This window comes from Malania oleifera, chromosome 12 (genome assembly GCF_029873635.1).
Source record: "Malania oleifera isolate guangnan ecotype guangnan chromosome 12, ASM2987363v1, whole genome shotgun sequence".
Classification (NCBI taxonomy): Eukaryota; Viridiplantae; Streptophyta; class Magnoliopsida; order Santalales; family Ximeniaceae; genus Malania; species Malania oleifera.
The window spans coordinates 4,359,880-4,386,825 of NC_080428.1; the positions used below are offsets into that span (position 1 = coordinate 4,359,880).

The 26,946-nt window shown below is 37.7% G+C and overlaps 1 protein-coding gene across 1 annotated transcript in view; it reads left to right on the plus strand.

Annotated features, from left to right (window-relative positions):
• The window catches only part of LOC131143768 (ATP-dependent zinc metalloprotease FTSH 12, chloroplastic), a 167,438-nt gene that overhangs the window by 84,557 nt on the left and 55,935 nt on the right, over positions 1 to 26,946 (plus strand). The window contains exons 9-10 of the mRNA XM_058092080.1: positions 15,592 to 15,704; positions 22,462 to 22,678. Of these exons, the coding sequence (XP_057948063.1) occupies positions 15,592 to 15,704; positions 22,462 to 22,678 (330 nt within the window). The remainder of the gene's footprint in view (positions 1 to 15,591; positions 15,705 to 22,461; positions 22,679 to 26,946) is intronic.

The window sequence follows — 26,946 nt, forward strand, 5'->3', positions numbered from 1 at the left end:
GCAGACACATACATGACTAGCACCATGCAGCCACCTCCTTTATCATTCACTTTCTGGTTTTGAAGATCCATCTCGGCATGACTTGGATTTGCTAGTTGCTCACAAGAAAGTACTCAAACATGTACTCGGTGGTCTTTAGTTCCTTATTTTATCGCTTATCATGTTTTATACTTCACCTTCCTAGTCTTAACACATTCTTTTGCCTTGTATATTTCTTTTGTTTCTGCACCTTGCTTATGTGTTGAAGCGCTTGCTTTGTTAGGGTGGAAGCATACAATAGATGTAGAAATGGATTTGTTGACCACTTGAGGCATAGAATTTGGTGGATCTTTCTTATGGTAAGAGTTGGTTACATGTCGTTTGATCTACTTAATCATATATGTTCTTGATGGCTTTATCGAAAGGATTGAGGCTCAATTGGTAGTCGAAGGGTACACCCTAACATACGTATGGATTCTCTTGAGGCTGTTGCTCCATTGCTCGATTAAATTCTATTTGTGTATTGATCTCGATAGATAATTTGATTTGCTTGTGTACTAGTTGGATATGAAGAATACCTACTTATATGGAGATTTGAAGGACTTTGGTACTCTGCTTTGCTTCCTCGGTGTTGAGGTTGTGCAGTATAAGCAGCTAAAAATGGTAACTTGGGCCTGTCAAGTGAGATTGGTATGTTGGGAGTTAAGTATATACTCTGATGGATCCCAATGTGAAGTTGTCTAGGGATGTTAAAGTGAACTTTGTAGACAAATGGCAACATAGGCAATTGGTTGGCAAGTTGTTCAACTTGATTCTCACTAGACCTGTCATATCCTTAGCCGTGGGTAGGGGTGTACAAAATTTACCGAAAAATCGAGAACCGGACCGAAACCAAACCGTTTGAAGCTTTGGTTCAGTTTTTCGGTTTCGGTCATTGGTTTCGGTTTTGAATTTATAACAAAACAGATTTTCGGTCTCGGTTTCGGTTTCACTCAAAAACCGAACCGTAAAAACCGAAAACCGATTATATTTTTAAAATAATTATTTTTAATACTACATCTATATGTCTTGTGGAATATATTATTTTTTTAATTTGAATTGTTGTCTTGTACTTTCTCAGGGAGTGGGGAAGGGTTTTATATAGGAGGCATGCGATTCATGCTTCCCTTTTTGGCCATGTGGGATGAGTGCTATACTGCTATTGGGAAGAAGACTGAAGACTGAAGACTGAAGAGACGCTCAATCCTCCTGGCTCCTGGTCTTGGTAAGTCATAACCTGCGACTGCCATTGGTGAGGAACCAGTAGTAGTGCATCCAAGCAAAGGTCTCGCGCACGGTAGTTTTAAAAACTACTGTCATTGGAATCCTGGTAATTGGTAACCTGGGACTGCCATGCCTTCCGACGCTCACGCCCACACCAATGCCGAGTCGCCCACACCAACGCCGAGTCGCCCAAACCTTCCGTCCTCGACTTCTCATAGCACCTCGCCACCTCCCGCTTCCTCCCAAGTCCCACCCCATGCCGATGCAGCGACGCTCACGCCCACGCCAGTCGCCAACACCCACATCTCCATGCCGACGTAGTCACACACAGCAACGCAGCTCACGCCCACATTATCTCTGGTGCGAAATGTGTTTCTAGCCGTCCCACATCGGTTGGAAATGGGAAGAAAAAAGTTTCCCCACCCTATTTATTGAAGTTGGATATGCTCATCCTCTTCCGTGCTGGGCTTTGTAGTTGAAGCCTTGGCCCTGTTAGAATAATATAGGAGGCTGTGAGCTGTGGCCTGACTTGGCTTTAAACAATGATTTTTTTGTTTTGTTAGTTTAAAATTTGGTAAAACCGAATTAACTGAACCGAACCGTAAAATAAACGGTTTGGTTTGGTTTTAAATCGACTGTACACGGTTTGGTTGCGGTTCAGTAGTTTTAAAAACCGAGAGGTTCGGTTCGGTTGATGGTTTTGGCAATAACCGAAGCAAACCGAACCGTGTACACCCCTAGCTGTGGGGGTAGTTGGTCAATTTATGGAAAACTCAAAGAACTGCATTGTTCAGTTTTTTATATCTCAGAAGATCTCTTTTTAGAGGTTTGAATTTTTGACATATAAATGTCATTTAATTGTGAGATTATGGGATACTTCAATTCAGATTGACTTGATTGTATTGATAATCAAATATATGCTCCTTGATACTTCACGTTTGTGGGAGTAATCATGTCACATGGATAAGAAAGAAACAAATTACTGTAGCAAGATCTAGTGTTGAGGCATATACTGAGCTATGGATTATGCTGTTAGTGGGCTTATGTGGGTGAAGTCTCTTATGTCAGTGATGGGATTCTTGGCTACAAAACCCATACATATGTTTTGTGATAATGAAGCTGCCATTTATATTGCTAACAATCTGATGTTTTATTAGAGGACAAAGCTCTGAAGTTGACTGTCATTTTCTAAGGATGCTGTGTTGAAGAAGGTTGTGAGGACTTGTGAGATTTGCACGTCAGTTAGGTGATGTTAATGTTCCTGCTTGAGGGGTAGTGTTAGAAGAGAACATTCTATTTTAGTCATTCTGTGGTTTGAGTGGGGCATTTTTGTCTTCCGTTTCTTGTCTATATTTATTAATATATAAGGGGCAGACCTGAAGCTGTACATATGCTCCAGAAACTGCCACCTCATTTTTTATCCCTTTTTTTTAAAGAAAAAGAAGAGATATCATTACTAGGAGAAGAATCTACAAAAAGGAGAATAAGATGTCTCCCAAAAAATTCTGGAATAAACTAGAAGGAGAAAACTTAGGAACCACAAAGGGAGAAAAGGATTAATGAAGTCAAAAGATTCCTCTAATCTTGCTGAACTTCCAGAAAGTTATCTCCCTTAAAAAAACCAAGACCCAACATGCCACAAAGAGGCCAAGTAGTGAATGTTTTCCCAAATCTGCTGCCAATTTAATTTTTTCTCCGAAAAGATTACCGCAGGTCCACATTTCTTCTCCTGTTGTTTCTTCTTCTGTCTGTAACTTTATACTTAATTAATTTGAAGGTGAAAGCATGAACATGATTTTGATGAAGAAATATAGTAATTCACTATCAATCTAATTAGTGTATAATATTCCACTACAAAGTTAATTGCAAACACTTGAACCCAATTAATGTATATAACCATGTCATGTATAAATATGGTTGTTTTTCAGTATTTCAAATCAGTGGAGCTCCTTTTGAGAAGGAAAAATCTTTAAAAAAAGCCTTAGCCCTTTGGCCATAAGTAAACTATTATATATATGCACTAATTGTTAAGATTTCATTAAAATTAATGACCTAACTTGAAGATAGGTCTCTCCCTCTATTTATAATTAAAATTAAATACATTGTAATGACAATAATAACCTTCCTAACTCTCACTAATTAACATATTAACGCACTCAATAATAATAATATTAAAAGGCATATATAACCTCTAACACTCACCCTCAAGTTGGAGCATAAATGTCATAAGCTCCTAGCTTGTTACAAATGAATTTAACATGAGCGCCCCCTAACGCTTTGGTAAACAAATCAGCAAGCTGCATGTCGGACTTCACATAAGCGGTTGTAATTAGCTCGTGCACAAGTTTCTCTTGAACAAAGTGGCAATCATCTTCAATGAACATAAGTGGTTGTAATGAGCTTCTGCACAAGTTTCTCCCTAGCAAAGTAGCAATAAACTTCAATGTGCCTCGTGTGTTCATGAAAGACCGGGTTGGAGGCAATATGAAGAGTAGCTTGATTATCACACATCAACTTTATAGGCTGAGAATGCGAAAAACCCAAGTCTTCCAACATGTTCTTCCATCGGACAAATTCACAGGTAGTATGAGCCATAACTCTATATTCTGATTCAACACTTGACCTTGCTACCACAGTTTGTTTCATATGTTCCCAAGAAACCAATTTGCCATCAACCAAGATACGAAACCTGATGGTTGATATTCGGCGATCCAGCCCAATCTGTATCTTTATATCCATGGATATAATTGCGATCTTGATCACGATATAAAAGACCTCTCCTGGGTGCACCTTTGAGATATCTTAAGATGCAAATCGCTGCGTCCCAATGACTTGTCCTCAGAAAATCTATAAATTGACTCACAACACTTGTTGCAAAAGTTATATCGGTCCGAGTATTGTGAGATAATTCAACTTTTCAACAAGTCTTCGGTATTGTCCTGGATTAGGTAGCAAATTACCCATATTCGACATTAACTTGCTGTTAGGATCCATGTGTGTATCAATCGGTTTAGATCCCAACAAGCTAGTTTCATCCAACAGATCAAGAACATACTTCCTTTGGGACACAATAGTTTCGATATGAGATCTAGATACTTCTATACCCAAGGAGTATTTGAACTGTCCCAAATCTTTAGTCTGAAACTTTTTATATAGAAAAAGTTTCAGACTCTGAATACCTTTATCATCATCATCTATAATAACAAAATCATCCACATAAACAACAAGAAGGATCCTACCCAATGAAATATGACAATAAAACACGAAATGATCCTCAACACATCGTTGAGAGACCAAACTTAAGTATTGCAGGACTGAAACGACCAAACCATGCTCTAGGTGTTTGTTTTGAACCATATAAAGCCTTCTTGAGCCGAGACACTAAGCCCGACTCCCCCTAAGCAACAAATCTAGGTGGTTGCTCCATACAAACCTCCTCCTCAAGGTCACCATGCAAGAAGGCATTTTTCACATCTAGCTAATACAAAGGCCAATGACAAGTAGTAGCCAAAGAGATGAACAGACATACTGATGTAAGTTTGGCAATCGAAGAAAAAGTATCAGAATAATCCAAACCATACATCTGAGTGTATCCCTAAGCAACATTACAAGCCTTTAGACGAGCCACAGAACCATGAGGGTCGACTTTCACTGTGTAAACTCAGCGACAACCAACCACAGATTTGTTAGGAGGAAGAGGTACCAAGTCCCAAGTTCCATTGTCATTTAAAGCATTCATCTCTTCAACCATAGCATCCCTCCACCCTTTATGGGCTAAGGCCTTCGAGAGAGATTTAGAAAGTGTAGTAGATGATAAAGCAGTGACATAACAATAATAAGAGGGTGATAAGGAGTCATAAGAATCATAGTTGGAAATGGGGTGTTGATTGCATGTGCGTGTACCTTTACGAACAACAATAGGAGGATCAACATCATGGGAAGTATGATCATCAGACAAGGAAACCAAAGGCGTGGTAGTAGAAGCTAGACAATACTCTCTTGGAGCTGCCATCATGAATACACCTGCAAATTAGGATGATCAAGGCGATGAAAAGGATTCGAACTACATGGAGACTCAGATGGTTGGTTGGGCAACGACAACAACGTAGAATCTGAAAAATTAGGCAAAGGAAGAGACTCATTGAGCTCAGAAGTGCTCAGTGACTGGGTGTAGTAAGGTGTAGACTCAAAGAAGGTAACATCGGTAGTAACAAAGAAGTGATGCAACATTGGACTATAACAAAGATATCTCTTTTGAATATATGAGTAGCCCAGAAAGACACATTTTATAGCACGAGAATCCAACTTATCCGTCCTAAGAGTTAGTTGATGAACAAAGGACACATACCCAAATACACGAGGAGGAAGAGAAAATAAAGGTGAATTAGGAAAGAGAATGGAGTAGAGAATTTTAGTATTGAGAGCAGAGGATGGAATTCTGTTGATTAGATAACAAGAAGTTAGTACAACATCACTCCAAAACACTTTAAGTAAAGTGCGATTGATTTCAAGAAGATGTCTATTTTTTTCCTCTACCCCCATTTTGTTGTGGAGTTTGGGCATAGGATGATTGATGAACAATACCACAATGAGTCATATAAGTAATGGATTGTGCATTGAAAGACTCTTTAGCGTTATCACTTTGAAGTATTCATACCGCCAAGCCAAATTGAGTCTTTATTTCATAACAAAAGACACAAAATACATGAAATAATTAGAACGATCTTTTATTAAATATGACCAAGTCATTCTTGAATAATCATCCATAAAGGTCACAAAGTATTGGAAACTCAACTTGGACATGACCTTACTAGGACCCCAGACATTTGAATGAACTTCATAAAAAGGACTTGCAACTTGTTTATTGACCCGGGAAGTGAAGGAAAGATGATGGTGCTTTCCCAACTAACAAGACTCACAGGCGAGACTAGACACATAACTCAAACTAGGAACATGACATTTTAACTTTTCCAATGAAGGATGACCCAGGCGACAATGAATTTGGAATGGTGTGGCAGCAGTAGTGCAAGTGGTAGAAGGAGATAGCGGCTCAAAGTGATACAGCCCTCCAACTTCACCCCCTTCGCCAATCGTCTTCCTTGTCTTCAAATCTTGAATAACCATAGAATCAGGGAAGAATGTCACTGGACAATTGATGGATTTAATAATTTTGCTAATGGACATAAGATTGAAAGGAAATTCAGTAATATATAAAATTGAAGGAAAATAAATGGAACATGTGGGATTTACAATCCCAATTCCATTGACTACAATAGTGGATCCGTTAGCAAGAGTAACACAAGGTAAATTTGCAGGATATTGAAGAGTGAAGAAGCTTGGTATACTTGTTATATGATCAGTGGCAGCGGAGTCTATAACCCAAGGACTAGGACGAGAAGTACTTGATGACATGCATACTGTGTGATTACCTGTTTGGGCAAGAGATGCAATGGGAAGAGAAGCTTGTTGTGGCGCTTGATACTGCTGGAACTTGGAATACTCTTCCTCTACCATAGAGATAGTACGTTGCCCCCCACTCGGCCCCATAGGTGGGGAGTCAATGGTGGCTGCATTGGCTGCCCCCAGAGGTGTGAATTTAGTGGTGGCTGCATTGGCAACACGTGAAGGTCTGCCATGAAGATCCCAACATTGCTAAATAGTATGATTATTCCATCCACAATGAGTGCATTTGCGAGGAGTACCTTTACCTCGTCCATAGCTTTTGCGGTTGTTTGGGAAAGAACTAGAATCACTTTGTGTAGCAAAGGCTGTCCTCTCAGAGCCAGATGCAAGAGCAGGAGAATGCGTGCTAAAGGAAGCACGAAGGATGCGAGAATAAATATTAGCAAATGATGGCAGCTTGGCACTACTGAGTATCTGGGGACTGAACTGCCTCAAACTCAGGTCTCAAGCACGCTAGAACGCGAAGAACTGTTATCTACTCCCTCTACTTCTGCATGTTATGAACGTCAGCATTTATAGGTTGTACGATGTCAAGCTCCTCATGAATACGCTTCATCTCTCCAAAATAATCTACAATGCTTCAATCTCCTTGTTGTAGCTGAAAGTACTGCTGGGATAAATCGTACATATGTGTAATGTTGCTGGAGTATAGAGTTTTGACATAATCCCAAATCTCATTGCATGGATCTAGATGCATACACATTCGTGCAATCTATAGCCCCATCAAATTCCATGAAAGGGAAACGATCAAGGCATCTTCCTGATCCCACATGTCTTTTATCTTCTCATTAGAAAAATCAGATTGGAGCAAGTGGTCAGATTTCCCTAATCCTGCCAAATAAATCCGAACAACTTTGGACCATTGAACATAGCTCTGTTTGTCCAAATTTTGAGTCATTATTTGCGCAAGTGATGTAGTAAACAAATTTTTGGGATTCATAGATTCCATCCCAACACTCACAAATCAACAACACACCAAAAACAAGAAGGACAATCAAAACTAATTGGGACACTAAAAAACTGTGTGAAACACCGACACAACAATGGACGAGGTGGACAACTCACCAACTGATATAGCACTGCCACGACACTCAAAAATCAGCAACCACACCTAAAACAAGAAGAACAATCAATAATCGGAACAATCACAAACCATGTGAAGCAAAGATGCAACCACGGACGAGGTGAACAACTCACCGATGGATATAGCACTGCCACAGAGTCACAACTGAACATACAAATGCTGCCACAGCTGCAAAAAACTCACAAGGAAACTTCACAAACCTTGAACAAAAATTAACGGAATACCCCGAGTGCATGGTTGAAAAAGGTTGAATTTTTGAGAAAAAAACTGGCCTAATAGCTTGATAATATAGTCCAAAGAAGGAATCAGAGCATGGCAGAAGACAAAAAAAAAAAAAGAAAAAATAAAAAAGGGGCCAGAACTTTGCTCACGTGCCGGCGCGTGGAGTGCCCTACGGAAGTGGGATTTTGTGGACTGGGTGGTTAGGGGGGGATCTAATTATGGTTGTATGGTTGGTTTTGTGATTTAGTATGGGATGGTGGATCTGGGAAGAACAGCTGCGGGAATGGTGTTTTGTGGCGATAGCTGAGGGAAATAGGGTTTAGATAGGATCTTACTCTGATACCATGTTAAGATTTGATTAAAATGAATGACCTAACTTGAAGATAGGTCTCTCCCTCTATTTATAATTCAAATTCAATACATCCTAATGACAATAATACCCTTACTAACTCTTACTAGTTAACATACTAACACAATAATATTAATACTAAAAGACATATATAGCCTATAACATATATATTCAAATTGATAAAGTGCTGTGAAGGCCTATAGATTCAAATTGAAGAAAGTGCATTCAAAGCCTTGGGGGGGGGGGGGGGTTGTGTGTGTTTGTATTAAAAAGTTATATATATATATATATGACGTACACACACAGAGTTCTTAGCTTCAAATCCCAAAAAGTATGCGTGTGGGACATAGAGAGGAGGTGTCTTCACAATTTATAAGGTCTTGAACAGTTGAATAGCAAGTGGGAGTGTGAGACATTGAGTTTGTAGAACCAGACAAAAATTACAACTCATGAGATGTTGTATTAAGGTACATGCATGGTCTTAAATTTCCACGAAATTGTTGAAATTTTCAATTTCTGTCGCCCTTGAAATTGAAATGGCAGTCGACTTATATCTTGCATAATTTCTATCGAAATCTCAATGAATCATCCCAAAATTTATTGAAATCTCGAAATTTCAGCGAAACTTGTCGAAATTTCAATATACAATGAAATTTCCTTGAAATTCAAATACGAGATTTAGGAGTGAAGTGAAATTTCTCTCCCAATTTATTTTATTTATTTTTATCAAAACAAGATATTATTACAAAAGCTTTTGAAATTATATGAAAAATAAACTTACAGTAGCATTTTATTTAACCATTTATGTCTAAATTATCATTATTTCTATAATAAATAATATTTAAATGATTTATGAATTTCATTTGTATTAGCTGAATATGTTTATTGTACATTATCTTACAAATATGTTTGATACACATACTATATTACAACTTTTCCACCTCATACACCACATAGATGTATTTAACTTGTAATATATTAGTCCTAAACCTTACATTATTATGTTTGTTAACCATTTCTAAAGTTGCACAAAGAATTCCATGCTCTACTATTGATTTCCGTTATTTTTTCAAATTGAAATTGAAATTTTCGTCAAAATTTCCGTACTTTTGGAGCTTCGAAATTTGAGTCGAAATCGAAATTTAAGACCTTGGGTACTTGTATTCCCTAAAGAATAAAATAGCAATCAATTTAATATATATTGTTGTGTTATTATTTATTGTCTTTGGACAGCCTTAGTGGCTGGTGGTCCTTCCATCCAGTGCATCTAGTAATAGGTATCCACTCTCTGTCTCAACTCTTAGTGTCTCTCTTATTATTAATAGTAGAGGCATTGTGATTGTGTGAGACTGGGGGATGGTGCAGACTTCACAGTTGCCATCTGGATGTTAGAGATGGTACTAGTTATTACCCATGACAAAGTCATTCACTGACGAATGTGCTTATGTGGTTTGGCCGTCTGGGACTCTAGGAAGTGGGAAGTGATTTGAATTTAGGGAGGGATCAGATAAGATATATGCCAGGCCACATCTAAGATTGGAACTGTATTCTTTTTTTTTTTGGTGGGGAGGGACCCCATTCCCCTTCATTATTGTTGTTATTTATTTTTATTCATTTTTATTTTATTTTTTAATGTTTATTTCGTGTTGATGAGGTATCTAGAGGTGAATTTTTTTTTGATAAATTGAATGTTTGAGATTGAAAGAGTTAGCTTTTAGCAGAACACAGCTTAAGACCTTAGGGGTTGTTAAAATGTAGGACTTTAGAATGATGTATACTCGTTGGACAATAAGGGAGGACGGTTTGGGTAGAGGAACTTGTTTGTTGATAACCAACAACTTTTGATGCGTGGATGAGTAAAATTTCAAAACGAAATAAAGATGGTAGCTATTCTATGGAGGAAGCTTTGAATGGTTCAAAGATAGAATGAAATGAGAAGGGTAATGAAGTAAATTGTGTCGAGGAGAAAAAGAAATGGAGTGATACTCTGGAAAATGATTGTGATTTTAATGGTATTTTGTAGGTGATGATGGTTTATTATTGGATAGGGTCTGAACAATTTGGGTATGTTATGTAGAATAGCTATAGACAGAGAGAAGAAGAAAAGAGAAAAAACGAAAGGCAAAACAGGGACAGAATAGAGGATCAGAATAGAGAAGAGAGAGTTTAGATAAGAAAATAGACCAGGGGAAAAGAACAGAGAAAGAAGAGGAACGGAGTAGGAGAAGATAAACTAGGAAGGAAGAAGAAAAAGTTAGGAGGAATAAGAAGGAGAGGGTTGGCTGCACGAGAGAGAGAGAGAGAGAGTGAGAGAGAGGGAGGAAAACAGAGGGAGAATTTATGATTCAAATAACTTATAAGCTAAGTATTTATACCTATTACTAACTAAAAACATATTTACATGAAACCCCAATAAAACAAGAAATTACACAATACAAAGAAATGTATAATACCAACATAATTTCCTAAATCTATGCCTAAAATAAGTGTGCCAATGAGCGGCCTATAGGATGTAGACAGTCCTCTGTTAGTATGTTTCTAATTCATCTATTTTACTTGGGGATGTTTCTCATCTGCTTTCATCTCCACATGAACACTTGGTTTGTTTCTATTTTTAGGAAGATGATTTAGGTAAAGAGCAGCATGGGAGTAAACAAGGTAGGGATGGGATTTTTCTCGCCATTGGCGGGGGAACGATCTTGAAGCACAACAGTTGATTGACAAGGTGGAATTGTGGTTGTATATTTTATTTTGAATTTAGCTTTAATATAATTCTCTCTTAATAAAAAAATGTTGGGATTGTGGTTTTTTGATCCTTGAGGAAAAAAAGTTTGTTTGATGGTGATAAAAGTGAACATATCTGAGTGTGAATGTAGCAACTCATGCTTACGGACTCGAATGATATTTGTGATTCTTTGTTATCCTTGAATATGGGTGTGACCCCGATCCAGATATAGGAGACCTCTCCTTAGTGCAACTTTGAGCTATCTCGAAATGTGAATTATTGCATCCCAGTGGCTTGTTCTTGGAGAATCAAGAAACTGACTCACAACACTTTGTTATGAAGGATATAATTCACCTTTCCAACAAGTCTCCGGTAGTGACTTGGGTTAGGCAACAAATCACCCATATTTGGCACTAACTTACTATTTGGATCCATAGATGTATCAACTGGTTTGGATCCCAACAGCCCTGTCTCATCTAAAAGATCAAGAACATACTTTCATTTGTGACAAAACAATTCCCATACGACATCTCGATACTTCTACACCCAGGAAGTACTTCATTGGTCTCAAGTTCTTGGTTCGAAACTTACTCTGCAGGAAAAGCTTTAGATCTTGGATGCCTAGATCATCATCACCAGTGATCACAATGTCATCCATATACACAATAAGCAAAATCCTGCTAGATAGTGTATGATGATAAAATATGGAATGATCTATTGCACATCGATGGAGGCTAAACTTAAGTACTGCATCATTAAAAAGACCAAACCATGCTCTTGGAGATTGTTTTAAACCATATAATGATTTCTTAAGCTGACATACTGAGCCTAACTCCCCTTGAGCAACAAGCCCAGGTGGTTGCTCCATATGTACCTCCTTATGAAGATCACCATATAGGAAACCATTCTTCACATTAGCTAATGTGGAGGCCAATAACAAGTGGTGACTAAAGATATGAACAAATGTACTGAGGCAGGTTTAGCAACCAGAGATAATGTGCCTCAATAATCTAAACGATACACTTGAGTATATCCCTTGGCAACAAGTCGGGCCTTTAAACAAGCCACAAAACCATCAAGATTGACTTTCACATTGTACACCCAGTGACAACCAACCATAGACTTATCAAGAGGAAGAGGTACCAAATCCAAAGCATCATTATCATGTAGTGCAAGCATCTCTTCAGCCATTGCAGACCTCCACCAAGAATGGGATAAGGCTTTAGAAATAGATTTTGGATGAGCAATAGAAGACAGAGTACAACAAAACAGTAGTACGAGGGTGATAACAAACAAAATTAGAGATCAGATTTTGGGTACAAGTGCGTTTACCTTTTAGAACAATTATTGGTATCATGGGAAATAAGATCATCTGACAAAGGAACTAGAGGTGCACTAGTAGAAGCTGGAGGAGGCTATCCTCCCTTGAGTCGCCATGTGTATACTTGCAAATTGGGATGATCCAAGTGACGAGAAAGACTTAAACTGGATGAAGATGTAGGAGAAATGGGCACAGATAATAGGTTTGGATTTGGAAGGCAAGGCAAAGGAAGGGACGCATCAAGGTTAATAGAACTCAAGGAATTAGAATAGTATGGTGTAGACTCAAAAAAGGTGACATCTGCAAAGACAGAGAATTGATGTAAAGTAGGACTATAACATTGATATCCCTTTTGAGTATAGGAATAGCCTAGAAAAATACGTTTGATAGCATGAGGATCCAACCTATTTGTTCCTGGGGTTAATTGATGGACAAGGACGCTTAGCCAAATATACAAGGAGGAAGGGAGAACAAAGTAGCCTTAGGGAAGATAACTAAATATGGGATTTTACCACCAAGAACAGAGGATGAAATTTTATTGATGAGGGAGCAAGTTGTGAGCACAAGATCACTCCGAAAAACTTTGGGGACATTCATTTGACATAATTGGGTATTAGTGACTTCAAGAATATGTTTGTTTTTACGCTTTGCGACTCCATTTTGTTGTGGAGTGTGGGCATATGAGGACGGATGGATCATGTCAGAATTAGTCATATAGGTACTAAATTGGGTAATGAAGTACTCTTTAGCATTATCACTGTGAAGTATCTTGATTAGTATATAAAATGGAGTCTTTATTTGGGACAAGAAGGCACAAAAGATATTAAACAACTCAAAATGGTCTTTCATTGAATATAACCAAGTCATCCTAGAGTAGTCATCATCAAATGTAACGAAGTTCCAAATATCAGAATGAACTAGCATGAAAAAACTGACAAGCTGTTTGTCAACTTGGGACAGAAAGGGAACACGATGATGTTTTCCCAATTGACAAGACTAACACTCAAGATTAGACATAGAAATCAATGTTGGAACCAGCTACTTCAATTTGTCCAAGGACGGATGACCAAGGAGGCAATGGATTTGAAGCGGTAGCTGCGACATGCAGGCAATGGGAGGAGAAGATGATACTAGCCTCACATGTTGTACCAATTGTCTACCTCATCTTCAAATCCTGAATAACCGCAAAATCAGGAAACAAGTTGACAAAAACAATTTAGTGATTTTGCAAGCTTACTAACTGATAACGTGAGATTGAAAGGAGATTTAGGAATGTATAAAGTAGAAGGAGACTAGGATTTACTACTCCTATCCCCTTAACAGCAATAGTGGACCCATTTGTAAGTGTAACTTGAAGTAGATTTTTAGGATATTGGAGGTCAGAAAAGAAGTCGGTTGCACCTGTTATATGGTCAGTGGCACTGGCAGCAGATTATCAATAACCCAAGGACTAGTGGGAAATATACTAGATGACATATAGACTGTAGAATTACCTTTTTGGGCAAAAGATGCAATGTGATAAGATGCTTGTTGAGACATTTTATACTATAGAAACCTTGAATATTCCTCCTCTGATATAGTCACTGTGCGCGGTTCACTCAAGCAAGTGACTAATGAGGGAACCATTCTTTTGGGATTTCCAAGCTCCATCCCAACACACACAAACCCAGACCAATGATAACATGATTAATTGCTGGAACAATTAGAAGAACCACGAACAAGGTGACCCACCATGAACAAATCACAAATAAATCAGTACAAGGCTGCCACAGCACCAAGAAACTCAGACACAGTCCCAAGAAAGCAATACCCAGCCCTGGAACAATTGGAGAGGTGAGCCACCAAAACTACCATGGACAAATCACCAAGAAACTTATATAACACTGCCACGGCCTCACAAAAAACAGCTTATGAATACTGCTACTGTTCCATGAGAGTCATCAATGACTTTTACTAACACCAAACAACAACTAACGAATTACCATGAATGCATGGTCAAAACAAAGATTGGATCTTTGAGCAAAACATGCCCAACAACTTAATATTTTGGTATATGTAAGGAATTAGAACATTGAATCAAAAAACATGGCAAATCCCACTGTTTCAGACCCACTAAACTCAATAACCATTGATAAACAGCTTCAAGAAACATCAAACAAACATTCCTTGGGTGCTGCACATGAGCAATTAAAAAAGGTGAGATCTTTGGAAAAAAAACATCACAAAAAACTCGGTCAACATGTTAATAGATTGATTGCATCACTGCTGGGCAGTTTCAGGTCAAAACATGCCTGAAAGTGGCTTCATGTGCTGGCACATGGGGTCAGTCCTGGCATCCTTCGACCGGTGCATGAGGGCGTGTGGGGCACCTCCAGGGGGTGAAATTTCTGTTTGGGGCAGATCGACATTGTCTGTGGGTGACTATGGTGTTGTTTTTGCAAAATCTATAGTGGATTTTGTGTTCCTGAACTAGCAGTGTTACCCAGGAAATTTCCAGCGAGTGGTCTGTCTTCCAGAAGCTGCTGGTTGTTTCCTAGGGTTATAGTGTTGCTGGAAATTGTTCTGTGATATTAGACATGCAGCGCATTTTGGGTTTTAGGCTTCGGTTTTGATGGTGGTTGTAACAATTAGGGTTTAGGTTTCAGAATCATGCTTTGGTACCATGTTGAATAATTGGGTAAAATGGAAGGCCTAACTTCAATGGTAGTCTATCTCTGTATTTATAATATATGTCAAGTACAATGCTAATGACCATAATATCCTTACTAACTTATTACTAAAAAAAACTCTTTTGACACATAATAATAATGCTAAATGACTAAATACGATTAACAATATGTAGAGGTTCTCCTCCTCCCGCGTCTCAATTCCCAATATTGATATTGTTAAAAGTTGAGCTTTACCTGCAAAAAGCTTTAGCCTCCTGCAAATAATTTTAAATTTCTAGTTCCAATTTTTGTGAATGCTCAAGTTAGAACCTCTGTTTGGTTTGCTGCTTCTCTCAGAATATACGACTTTCAAAAATAAATATTTACTGATCATTTGTGCAGGCTCCTTCCTGCAAATAATTGAAAATTTCTAGTTCCAATTTTTGTGGATCCTCAAGTTAGAACGTCTGATTCTTTTGCAGTTTCTCTCTGAATGTACAACTTTCAAAATTAAATTTTTACTGATTATTTGTGCAGGCACCTTCATTTTTCTTTGTGGATGAAATTGATGCTATTGCTGGCAGACATGCAAGAAAGGATCCACGCAGAAGGGCAACGTTTGAAGCTCTAATTTCACAGCTTGATGGAGAGTAAGTATTTTGCTATTGCTTCGTGTGACACCCAAGTTTCACCCCATCCCAAAATTAGGAAAAAAGGTCCTCTCTCAGTCTCTCTCCCTCTCACATGCGCACACATGTTCTTTCTTCCTTGCTCTCCAGCAGCAAAGAAATCCTGTATTGTTAATATCCAGTATCACTATGGTAGGAAGACGTAGGTGGTAAGGACTGGCTAGCAATTGAGATGGCTTAAGGTATTTTTTTTATTGGCAAAAGTGTGTCGATGGAAAGCGGTGATGTAAAAGTGGAAAGAAGTTACATTTTACTCATGCTTGGTAGAAGGGAAAAATGATTGAAAGGAAAGAAACAACAGTGGCCATTTTCTTCTCTGACTCAAAAAGAATTGGACCACATGATTTGTGTGGACACGGGGACAGAAATTATAGAAGCTGTTATTTGTGATTTAATATACATTATTAGAGCACCGGAGTATCCTCTCTCTCTCTCTCTCTCTCTCTCTCTCTCTCCGTTGGAAGATGAGGAAAGAATTATCTTTTTCCATATCATCCATTTTCCCATTCTTCCTAACAGCAAGGTTTTAAATTTCGAGGCTGGAAGTATGGAAATCTCAATGGAAATTTCCATATTGATGCCAATTGAGATTTCAATTTTCATAAGCAATGGAAATTATTCTTTAATCATGGAATTTATTTATGAACAAACTCGAACTATCAATGGACATAATAATGTTAACTATTTTTTTTTTTCAAATCGAGTAAAATACATCAATGACAAGATCTAGTGTATGAAATTTATAAATCAACTAAATATTAACTATTCTGCAAAATTTAGAGATAAGAGGGCTAAAGATTGCCAAACTATCACTTGGAAGAATCTTGTGGAGAAGAGTGAGAGCCATCTTTATTCTAGCATATGGTTGATGGATGGATTCATCAGTAAGAATCTGATTGCAGATGGGTTAAAGCTTAGAACTCAACCCAAACAGAAACTTGGCAGCCATAACTTCTGCATTTTATCTCTTAATCATCTCAATGTCGATAGATGTTGAGTTCCTCCCACATACCCTTCAAAGTGCTATAATACGCAGAAATGTACCTACCTTTTTGGTGATATTTGAACAACTTCTCATATAGGTCAAAAACACACAACACCAACAACAAGGCTTAAGTCCCACGATAGTTGGGGTCGACTACATGAATCCTTTTCCTCCAATTCACCCGATCGAGAGCATTTTTCTCTAATAGATTAAAAGCTTTTAAATCCTTCTGCACTAGTTTATTCCAACTTATTTTAGGCCTATCCATATCCCTTTTCATGATAAAAACAGTAACTCACGCACTCCTCCTCTCAGAAGAGCTACTAGGCCCGTGTTTCAGATGCCTAAACCATCTAAGCCACCCTTCCCTTGCTTGTCTTCAACCGGTGTTATGCCTGTTTTATTGCTTATATGCCCGTTCCTTAATTTATCTTTTAATGTTATACCACTCATCCGCCTTAAGAAGCTGAATAACTTTCCTTGCTCTAGGGGTTGACCCTCTCTCTCTCTCTCTCTCTCTCTCTCTCTCTCTCTCATAGTTGGTCTCTCATTTGAATTTATCATACAAAAAAAAAGAAAAGGGCAACTAAGGCCCAACAGATAGCCCTATTGTTAGGTGTTTTCAACGTTCACCTGTCTCGATTTTAGACTACATGGTATCCTGAAGTGTCATGTCTTTAGGTTGATTTATATTTGTGTCTTATGATATTGTTGGAAAGTTTCAAAATTTATCTAGTCAGACATTTCTGTAATTATGTAAATCTACTCTCCTTGATTATAGGAGAAATTTCTATAATTATGTAAATAATCTTAGGAGATATTCTAGGATATATTCTTAGGAGATATTCTAGGAGATTTGTTAGCATTTTTCATTCCTTCCTTTTTTTTCTATTCTTTCCTTTATTATTTTCTCCTTTCAGATTATCTTTGCAGTCTATAAGACATTCAGATTGTACCTAATTTTACAATAATAAGAAATACTATTTCAATTATTCTCCACTTCTGGATGGTATCAGAGCCATATTTTCTTTTCCTTTCGGCAGTCATAGCCTCTAAAACCTAGGCTTCACGGCCTTAACTCTGTTTAGCCTCCATTATGTCTGAAATTTCCGAAACTTCCACAATGGCCAAACCTGAACTTGTGGTCAACACCAAAAGTGAAACCAAGGTAGCCCATACTAAACCACATTCAGGCCAAATCACAAATGTCTGTCTCAATGAAGCCAACTTCTTGAGATGGTCTCAGTCAGTTCAAATGTATATCTGCGGGAGAGGTAAGATTGGGTACCTTACTGGTGAAACCAAGGCCCCTGACAGAGCAGACCCATCATATACTATATGGGATGCTGAAAATTCCATGATTATGGCTTGGCTTGTGAATGCAATGGATGAAGATATTAGTGCTAATTACATGTGCTATCCTACTGCAAAAGAACTCTGGGATAATGTTAGTCAAATGTATTCTGCGGTATTTTTTGAAGTGAGACGTGAAGATTGTCGCCGAAATGTTATGCTAAAGAAAAAAAGGGGCTGATGGAACAGTTGAGAACTCAACTTTGGTTGCTGCTAATCCTACTGTTTTGGCTGCTGCTAATTCCTCTGTACATTGGTCATATCCCAATTAAAAATCTCGAGTATGGTGTGACTATTGTAATAAGCCACGCCATACCTGAGAAACCTGCTGGAAACTACATGGAAGAGCAGCAAACCTGGACCTAGAAACAACCAAGTGGTTCCGAGAGCAAATGAAGCCCAGACCAATGTTCTAAGTTTAGAGCAGATGGATCAGCTTTTTCAACTACTAAAATCCAATGTGATATCCACCACTTCTATTGGTTCCTTGGCCCAAACAGGTAATATGTCGAGTGCCTATTCCAGCTCTTTAGCCTTTGCACCATGGATTATTGATTCAGGTGCATCTGACCATATGACTAGTATATCTCAATTGTTTCAATCTTATTATTCTTGTCCAGGTAATAAAAAGGTTAGGATTGCAGATGGGAGCCATTCATCCATTGCAGGAGCAGGTTCAATTTGAATTTCCAAAAAAATAGAATTAAAATCTGTCCTTCATGTTCCTAAACTTACTTGCAATCTTCTTTATCTTAGTAGCTTATCCCGTGATTCTAACTGTCGTATCATATTCTTTGATTCTCACTGTGAATTTCAGGACCAAAACTCAGGGGCGATGATTGGCAGTGCTAGGATGATCGACGACATTTATTATTTTGATGATACCCTATTTAGCAATAAACAAGCTCAGGGCTTGAGTGGTAGTATTAGTTCAATCCCTGTGCATGATCAAATAATGCTCTGGCATCTTAGATTAGGGCATCCTAGTTTTTCTCATTTAAAATATTTGTTGGCTAATTTGTTTAAAAATTTGAATTGTACTTCTCTTCATTGTGACGTGTGTCATTTATCAAAAAATCATCGAGTTCCTTATATTTCAAAAGGCTACAGTGCATCAAAACCTTTTTATTTGATTCATAGTGATGTTTGGGGTCCCTCAGGTTACTACCTTATCCCAAAAAAAATGGTTTGTGACTTTTATAGATGATCATACTTGGATTTGTTGGGTATATTTGATGGATAGAAAATTTGAAGTTGGAATATTATTCAAAAATTTTTAATTTTTATAGTATGATCGAAAATCAAATTCACACAAAAATAAGCACACTTCGTACGGATAACGGTACAAAATATTTCAACCAAGTTTTGGGAAATTTTTTGAAAGAAAGTGGGATTCAACATCAATCCACTTGTCCTGACACGCCACAACAAAATGGCATCGCTGAAAGAAAAAATCGTCATTTACTTGAGGTTGCACAGGCTATAATGTTTTCAATGCATATTCCAAAATATTTGTGGAGGGATGCTATTCTAACTGCTCGTTACCTTATTAGTAGAATGCTTACCCGTGTGCTGCAGTATTACACTCCTTTGGCATGCCTAAAAAAATCCTTTCCCGATAATAGGATAATTTCTTATCTGCCTCTAAAAGTATTTGGATGCGCTGTTTTCGTTTATATTCCAGCTCACCTTAGATCTGAACTTGATCCTAAGGCTGAAAAATGTGTGTTTCTTGGATATGGTCCCAAATAAGGGAGGGTATAAATGTTTGAATCCAAAAACAAAAAAAAATCACATGAATATGGATGTCGTTTTTGTTGAAAATCAGTCTTACTTTAACAAAACTTATCTTCAGGGGGAGAATGAGAGTAGTGAAGATCAGTTTTGGCAAACTTCTATACCAATGCCTAATGTTTTCCTTGACATTCACATCCCTATACAAAACATTCAAGGAACTGAAGTTTTAAATATTGAAAAAAATGGAAATCCCAATCTGCCTATACAAAGCATAAGGGAATAGCAAACAGGGGGAGAATTGCTATAAAATAATCCCTCTTCTGAGCTTCGTGTTTATACTAGAGGCAGGTATCGTTCTAATACTAAGGATCATCCCACAATTTCATAGCAGAATCAATCACCACCTCCAAAAATTTGTCATTTGGAAATCCCAGGTAATCCTTCTACTACACTTCCAGTTGATCAATCCATTAACCTTGATGTACCTATAGCCATTAGGGAAGGAGTTAGAACCTGTACCACACACCCCATTGCGAAATATTTATCATACCATTGACTCTCTCATAATCATAAGCCTTTACATCCAATATTTCTCACCTATTTTTTCCAAAGACCATTTAGGAAGCTATGGATCATCCGGATTGGAAGTTAGCAGTTCTTGAAGAGATGAATGCACTACGGAACAACAGTACTTGGGAAATTGTTGATTTGCCAAAGGAAAAGAAAACTGTAGGTTGCAAGTGGGTGTTTACAGTTAAATGCAAGGCTGACAGCAATATAGAGAGATATAAGGCAAGACTCGTTGCAAAAGGGTTTACCCAAACATACAAAATTGACTATCAAGAAACTTTTGCTTCAGTGGCCAAGATAAACTCTATACGAGTGCTACTCTCCTTAGCTGTACATTCTAACTGGCCCTTACACCAATTGGATGTAAAGAATGCTTTTTTAAATGGAGATCTAGAGGATGAAGTTTTTATGGAATTACCACCACGTTTTTTGAAGGTAATCTTGGCAGAGATAAGGTGTGTAAATTGAAAAAAATCATTGTATGGGCTCAAGCAATCTCCGAGAGCTTGGTTTGAATGCTTTGGGAAGGCTGTAAAGGGTCATGGTTACAGCCAAGGTCAAGTTGATCACACCATGTTCTATAAGCACTCAAGTGAAGGGAAGGTTGCTATTCTAATTGTCTATGTTGAATATATTATTTTGACAGGTAATGACAGCAAGGAACTTGAGAAATTGAAACAGATGCTTGCTAATGAATTTGAGATTAAAGACTTGGTTGACTTGAATTATTTTCTCGGTTATGGAATTTGCAAGGTCAAGAAAAGGTATTTTTGTTTCACAAAGAAAATATGTGTTTGACTTGCTTGGAGAAACAGGTTTACTAGGGTATAAAGCGGCTGAGATAGCTATAGAGCCTAATCTTAAACTACAACCTGCCAAGCCTGAGGAAGTAACCAATGGAGATCAGTACCAAAGATTGGTTGGAAGGCTACTTTATCTATCACATACACGTCCTGACATAGCCTTTGCTGACAGTATGGTAAGCCAATTCATGCACTCACCAGGGCCTGACCACTTTGATGCAGTTTATAGAATCCTTAGATATTTAAAGGGAACTCCAGGAAAAGGTCTATTGTTTGAAGACCATAGACATCTACAAGTTGAGGTATACACTGATGCAGATTGGGCTGGGAGTATAACTGATCGAAGATCAACTTCTGGTTATTGTGCCTTTGTTGGTGGAAATTTGGTTACATGGCAAAGCAAAAAACAAAATGTGATAGCTAGGAGTAGTGCAGAGGCGGAATTTAGAGCAGTTACTCATGGGGTTTGTGAAGTGTTGTTGATTAAAAAATTATAGGAAGAATTGAAAGTCACTAATCCGCTACCTAAGAGACTGTATTGCGATGTGCTTCATGATAGAACAAAGCATGTTGAGGTCAACAAGCATTTTATAAAGGAGAAACTGGACAGTGGACTGATTTGTTTACCGTTTATCTTTACTACTGAACAAGTAGCAGATATACTTACAAAAGGACTACCCAAGAAGCAATTTGAAAATTTGATCGGCAAGCTGGCTATGGAAGACATCTTCAAACCAGCTTGAGGGGGAGTGTTGGAAAGTTTCAAAATTTATCCAGTCAACTCTCCTTGATTATAGGAGAAATTTCTGTAATTATGTAAATAATCTTAGGAGATATTCTAGGATATATTCTTAGGAGATATTCTTGGAGATTTGTTAGCAATTGTCATTCCTTCCTTTTTTTCTATTCTTTCCTTTATTATTCTTTCCTTTTAGATTATCCTTGTAGTCTATAAGACATTCAGATTGTACCTAATTTTACAATTACAAGAAATACTATTTCAATTCTTCTCCACTTCTTGAGATATTAACCTTGCCTGCCTAGTAATTCATCCTTTATTTATATGTAATAAGTGCTGGTTTTTTATTTTCCTTCAGCAGTTGTGTGATTCTTATATACTGGTACCTCGACTAATTTAAGTTTTTGCATGTGAATAGAATTGAGCTCAACTGTTTCTTGAGTTGTCATTTTTCTTATATGTACTGCTTATTTTTTTGACATTGACTTTTTTAAGTTTGATTTTCATACGAAAGGCTTCTATCACGTGTAGGAAAGAAAAAACTGGTGTTGATCGGTTCTCACTTAGGCAAGCTGTGATATTCATCTGTGCGACTAATAGGCCAGATGAATTGGACCTGGAGTTTCTTCGCCCTGGACGCATTGATCGCCGTTTGTACATTGGTTTACCTGATGCAAAACAGAGAGTGCAAATTTTTAATGTGCATAGTGCAGGAATGCAACTTTCTGAAGATGTTGACTTTGGAAAGGTATGTGGTTGGTGTTTCTTGTTCTTATTATCCTTATTTAAGTGTGTATATATTTTCTGAAAGTTATGTTTTAATTTCAAATTTCCCTATGTGAAGCAATTTATGCTTGGATCAGTTTTGAACAAAGCGTACGAGGTGCACTAGCTGCACAAAGATGAACCAAGAGATTGTTTTATTCTTTTTTCCTTTTTATTTTTTGGCATTTTACACCTCCCTCCTCCGCTGCTTGATGGTTGATTCTGATATTCAATGATTAGAATTGCTACTAGAGGGAGGTGAGACTTGACTTTTCAGCAGTCTGTCCTTCTTCCCTCACCAATGCTGTCAAGAATGTGGAGAGACAAGGATTTACTTCTGCTGCCCATCAAGGCCTATGCTTCTAAGAAGGGAACAAATAAAAAATTGCTTCTTTAGTTGTTAATGTTGATGTCCATTCTTGATTGGGTCTTGTTCTATTCTTGACTTGTGTGCTTGGAGGAGAGGTGGGCCCCTTTTGAAGAACATTTTGTGTTTAATTGCCCAATTGAGTGAATTTGGGGCTCTAATTTTTAGTTATTCTGTTTTTATCCTTGTTTTAAGGGTTTTCTTGATTAGAATAAGCTTTATTGAGTTTCCAAATGTCCTTGAGGGCAAGGAGGCAATTCTCCCCACCCCAACCCCCCCACCAAACAAAAAGAAGAAAAAGAACATACAATAAACCCTAAACCCTAACTCAAGCTTAAACTAACTATTCAAGAACATAAAACAAAACCTGAATCCTTACTCATGCTTGGATCAAATAACCATTCATCATATGCTTGATCTTGCTGTAATATTTTTACAAGTTTTAACAAAGAACATGAACTAAAGGAAAATTGATACACTACATGAGTCAAATACCTACCTTGCTAAGAAAATTACCCCACGCTAGAGCTAAAGAAAGGCAAGATCTCGATCTCCCAATAACAAAATTTGGGTTTGATTTTGATAAGCTAAAAAAAAACCAACTTTGATATCAATGGAGGACTTCAATGGATTCCTATGAACGAGAAGAACCCTAGCTTGAGGTCCAAGAGTACAAGAAGCACTCTAAGGGCAAGAGAAACTCTCTCTCTCTCTCTCTCTCTCTCTTTTCCAAGGTAGCCCTTCTTTCCTTTGCACTTTCACTCTTTCTTGTGTGAGCATAGGCTCCTCTCTCCCCTTTGTGTAAGCGTCTGTTTCCCCTTCCCTTGCTTCCTTATTTATAAAAAAAATGAGGGGCTAGGGTTTTGCAATATAACAAGGTTTCCAAGAGCAGCTTTGGAGGCAAGGAGAGTTGCCTCTTTGCCCTTAAGGGCATTTGGAAACTCAAAGCTTATTCTTATCAAGGAAACCCTTAAAACAAGGATAAAAAAAAAAAAAAAAAAAAAAAAAATAAAATTTGAGCCCTAAGTTCAATCAATTGTGCAGTTAAACAGAAAATGTTCTTCAAAAGAGGCCCAAGTATGCTCCAAGCACGCAAGTCAAGAATAGAATAAGACCTAGTCAAAAATAGCCGTTGACAATTAATCATGCAAAACCTAATTGTATGTTTAGTTTGCAAAATGGAATAGGATGGAAACAAAATAGTAATTTTGGAGTTTAATAGTTTACAAAGTGAATTCAGTGCTACTTGAAAGCAAATGACCATTCAATAGAAGGGCACCAAGGAAGTGACAACCCAAGTATGCATCAGCTACAATACAAAAAATATTGGTTAGGTCATGAATAGCATGTGCATGCATTTTTCACAGTTACTTGTGCACTAGAGAGTTGTGCTTTGTAACCATCAATCTTTGCCCGAGCAAGAGAGGTTTCCTAGCATTCAAGGGTCTTATATTTCTCTCCCTCCATACAATCCAAAAATTAGTGAGGGTGATCAGCTGTGCAGTTTTTTTCTCCTTTCCTGTACAGCTCTAACCAAGTGCACAATTCTTGTGCAACTAAAGTGCTTCCATCCATGCAAGAGAAAAAATAAAGGGCTAACTTTTAGAATTCTTTTGGTCCAAGAACAATAGGAGGAGATTCCAAACAGAATCCCTATGCTTATTGCATAGAAAACACCTATTAAACATAATTTTTCCTCTCTTTGGCAGATTTTAATGTGGTAAGATTTCCGGGGAAAATAAATGGGGAGGTAGGTTTACCTCGAGCATACAGAATTTTGGTAGATTCATCAGAGATTGCTTGTTGAGTAATATTCTCATGGACAATGCTCTCTCATGGTATTTGGGTGGAAGTAGATTGATGGCTAGTCATCTTGATAGATTTTTTTCTTGTAGTGAGCTGTAGCATGATTTTCCTAATATTTTCCAACGTCTTTATCTATATTTCTAGACCAATACCAAACTTCCTCATTTTGTTAAAATCTAGCAAGGTAAACCAGTCTTATCCCTTTTAGGTTTGAGAATATGTGGTTAGGTCATAAGTCTTTTCATTCTTAAATTAAGAATTGTTGGGATGAGGTGTTTATTAGAGGTTGGGAGGTTTTAAGATTATGAAAAACCGTAGACATTAAAGGCATTTTTAAAAATGGAACGGGAAAGATTTTGGAGATATCGATAAATCCTATAAACAACATCCCAATGACATTGTTTGGGATTTTCCATAAACCTACTCACCACCTGCACTCCGAAAGATATGTGGTAGATCAACTTCCCAACCAACTCTCTCTATCCACCTTTCTCCTCAAAGTCCAGTCTAACATCCCTTGACAACTTCATGCTAGGATCCATAGGAGTAACAACTAGTTTGGCTCCTAGAAAATCAATCTCAATTAGCAGGTCCAAGGTCTATTTTTGTTGAGATATACTCAATCCTTTCAAGCACAATACACTCTCAATAGAAAGAAAATAAAGTGACGTACCCAATTCTTTAATTTAAAATTGAGCATGAAGCCATTGTGTAACATTTGCAATTCTGCTCTCCACTCTGTCTCCATTTTTGCGAACAAAGACCGAATGATCAAAATAGCACTAGATAAAGACAAATGTAGAGACCATCACACTAAACTTGTCTAATCAGGCTCGAGGAGACTGCTTGAGACCATAAATGGTGTTATGCATTCTACTTAATTTACCATCCTCCCCTTGAGCAACATACCAAGAGGTTGCTCCATGTATACCTCTTTCTGCGAATCTCCATACAAAAAGGCATTCTTTTCGTATGTGTACGGACCAATTAAAATTAACTGCCGACAATTTCAACACATGAATAAAATTTGGCTGCGCAATAGGAAAGATGTTCCCAAAAAAATTAATACCATATGTTTGGGTGTAGCCCTTGGCAACTGGTTGAGTCTTAAGGCATTCAATAGAGTCGTAAGGTTTTGCGAATGTCCATATAAAAAGGCATTCTTTTCACATGTATGTATACAGACCAATTAAAATTAACTGCCAACAATTTCAATGTCTGAATAAAATTTAGTTGAGCAATAGGAAAGATGTTCTCAAAAAAATTAATACCATATGTTTGGGTATAGCCCTTGGCAATTGGTCGAGTCTTAAGCCATTCAATACAGTCGTAAGGAATATATTTGATTGTATATACCAAGTGACACCTAACCAACTCCTTACTAGGAGGAAGAAGTCAAATGTCCTTCAAATAGTCTAGGCATCCATTACCACATCCATTGTGTGCTTCAATCCAGTGTTAGTAAGTGTGTGAACATGTGGGGAGACATACAAATATAGGAAATAGACAAGGCATAAAACACATCGGATTAGGAAGATGACAAAATAAAACATAATGAGCAATAGGATAAGCAACTAAGGGCGGTTGAGTACATGTTCAAGTACCTTTCTAGTGAGCAGTTGGCAAATCCAAGTCACACTAGGATGGGTGTCCAAAATTAGTAGTTGAAATAGTGATGGGAAAAAAGGGTGGCTGCATGGTGCTAGTGATGTCTATGCTTGCTTTCTATCGTTCATAAGCCCTCAATTGTTTCTTTAGGTCTGTAACTGATCAATTTGGAAAAGCAGGTGATTTTTTGAGAGGGAGAATGGTAGGAATAGGACAATTAGCACATAAGGGGGAATCAAAAATCATTGATGGACTCATAATTGATTCATCGAAGGAGGACTATGCACTAGAGAAATAAGGTCCCCTAAAAAAAGGTGGCATTTGCACTAAGCCAATCACATATTTCTTGTGATTGTGGGGATCATAATGTCTATATCCTTTCTGAGCTTTTGAGTACTTGACAAAGACACAGTTAACAACATAAGGAGAGAACTTGTTCTAACTAGTATATGGAACATGAACAAAACATG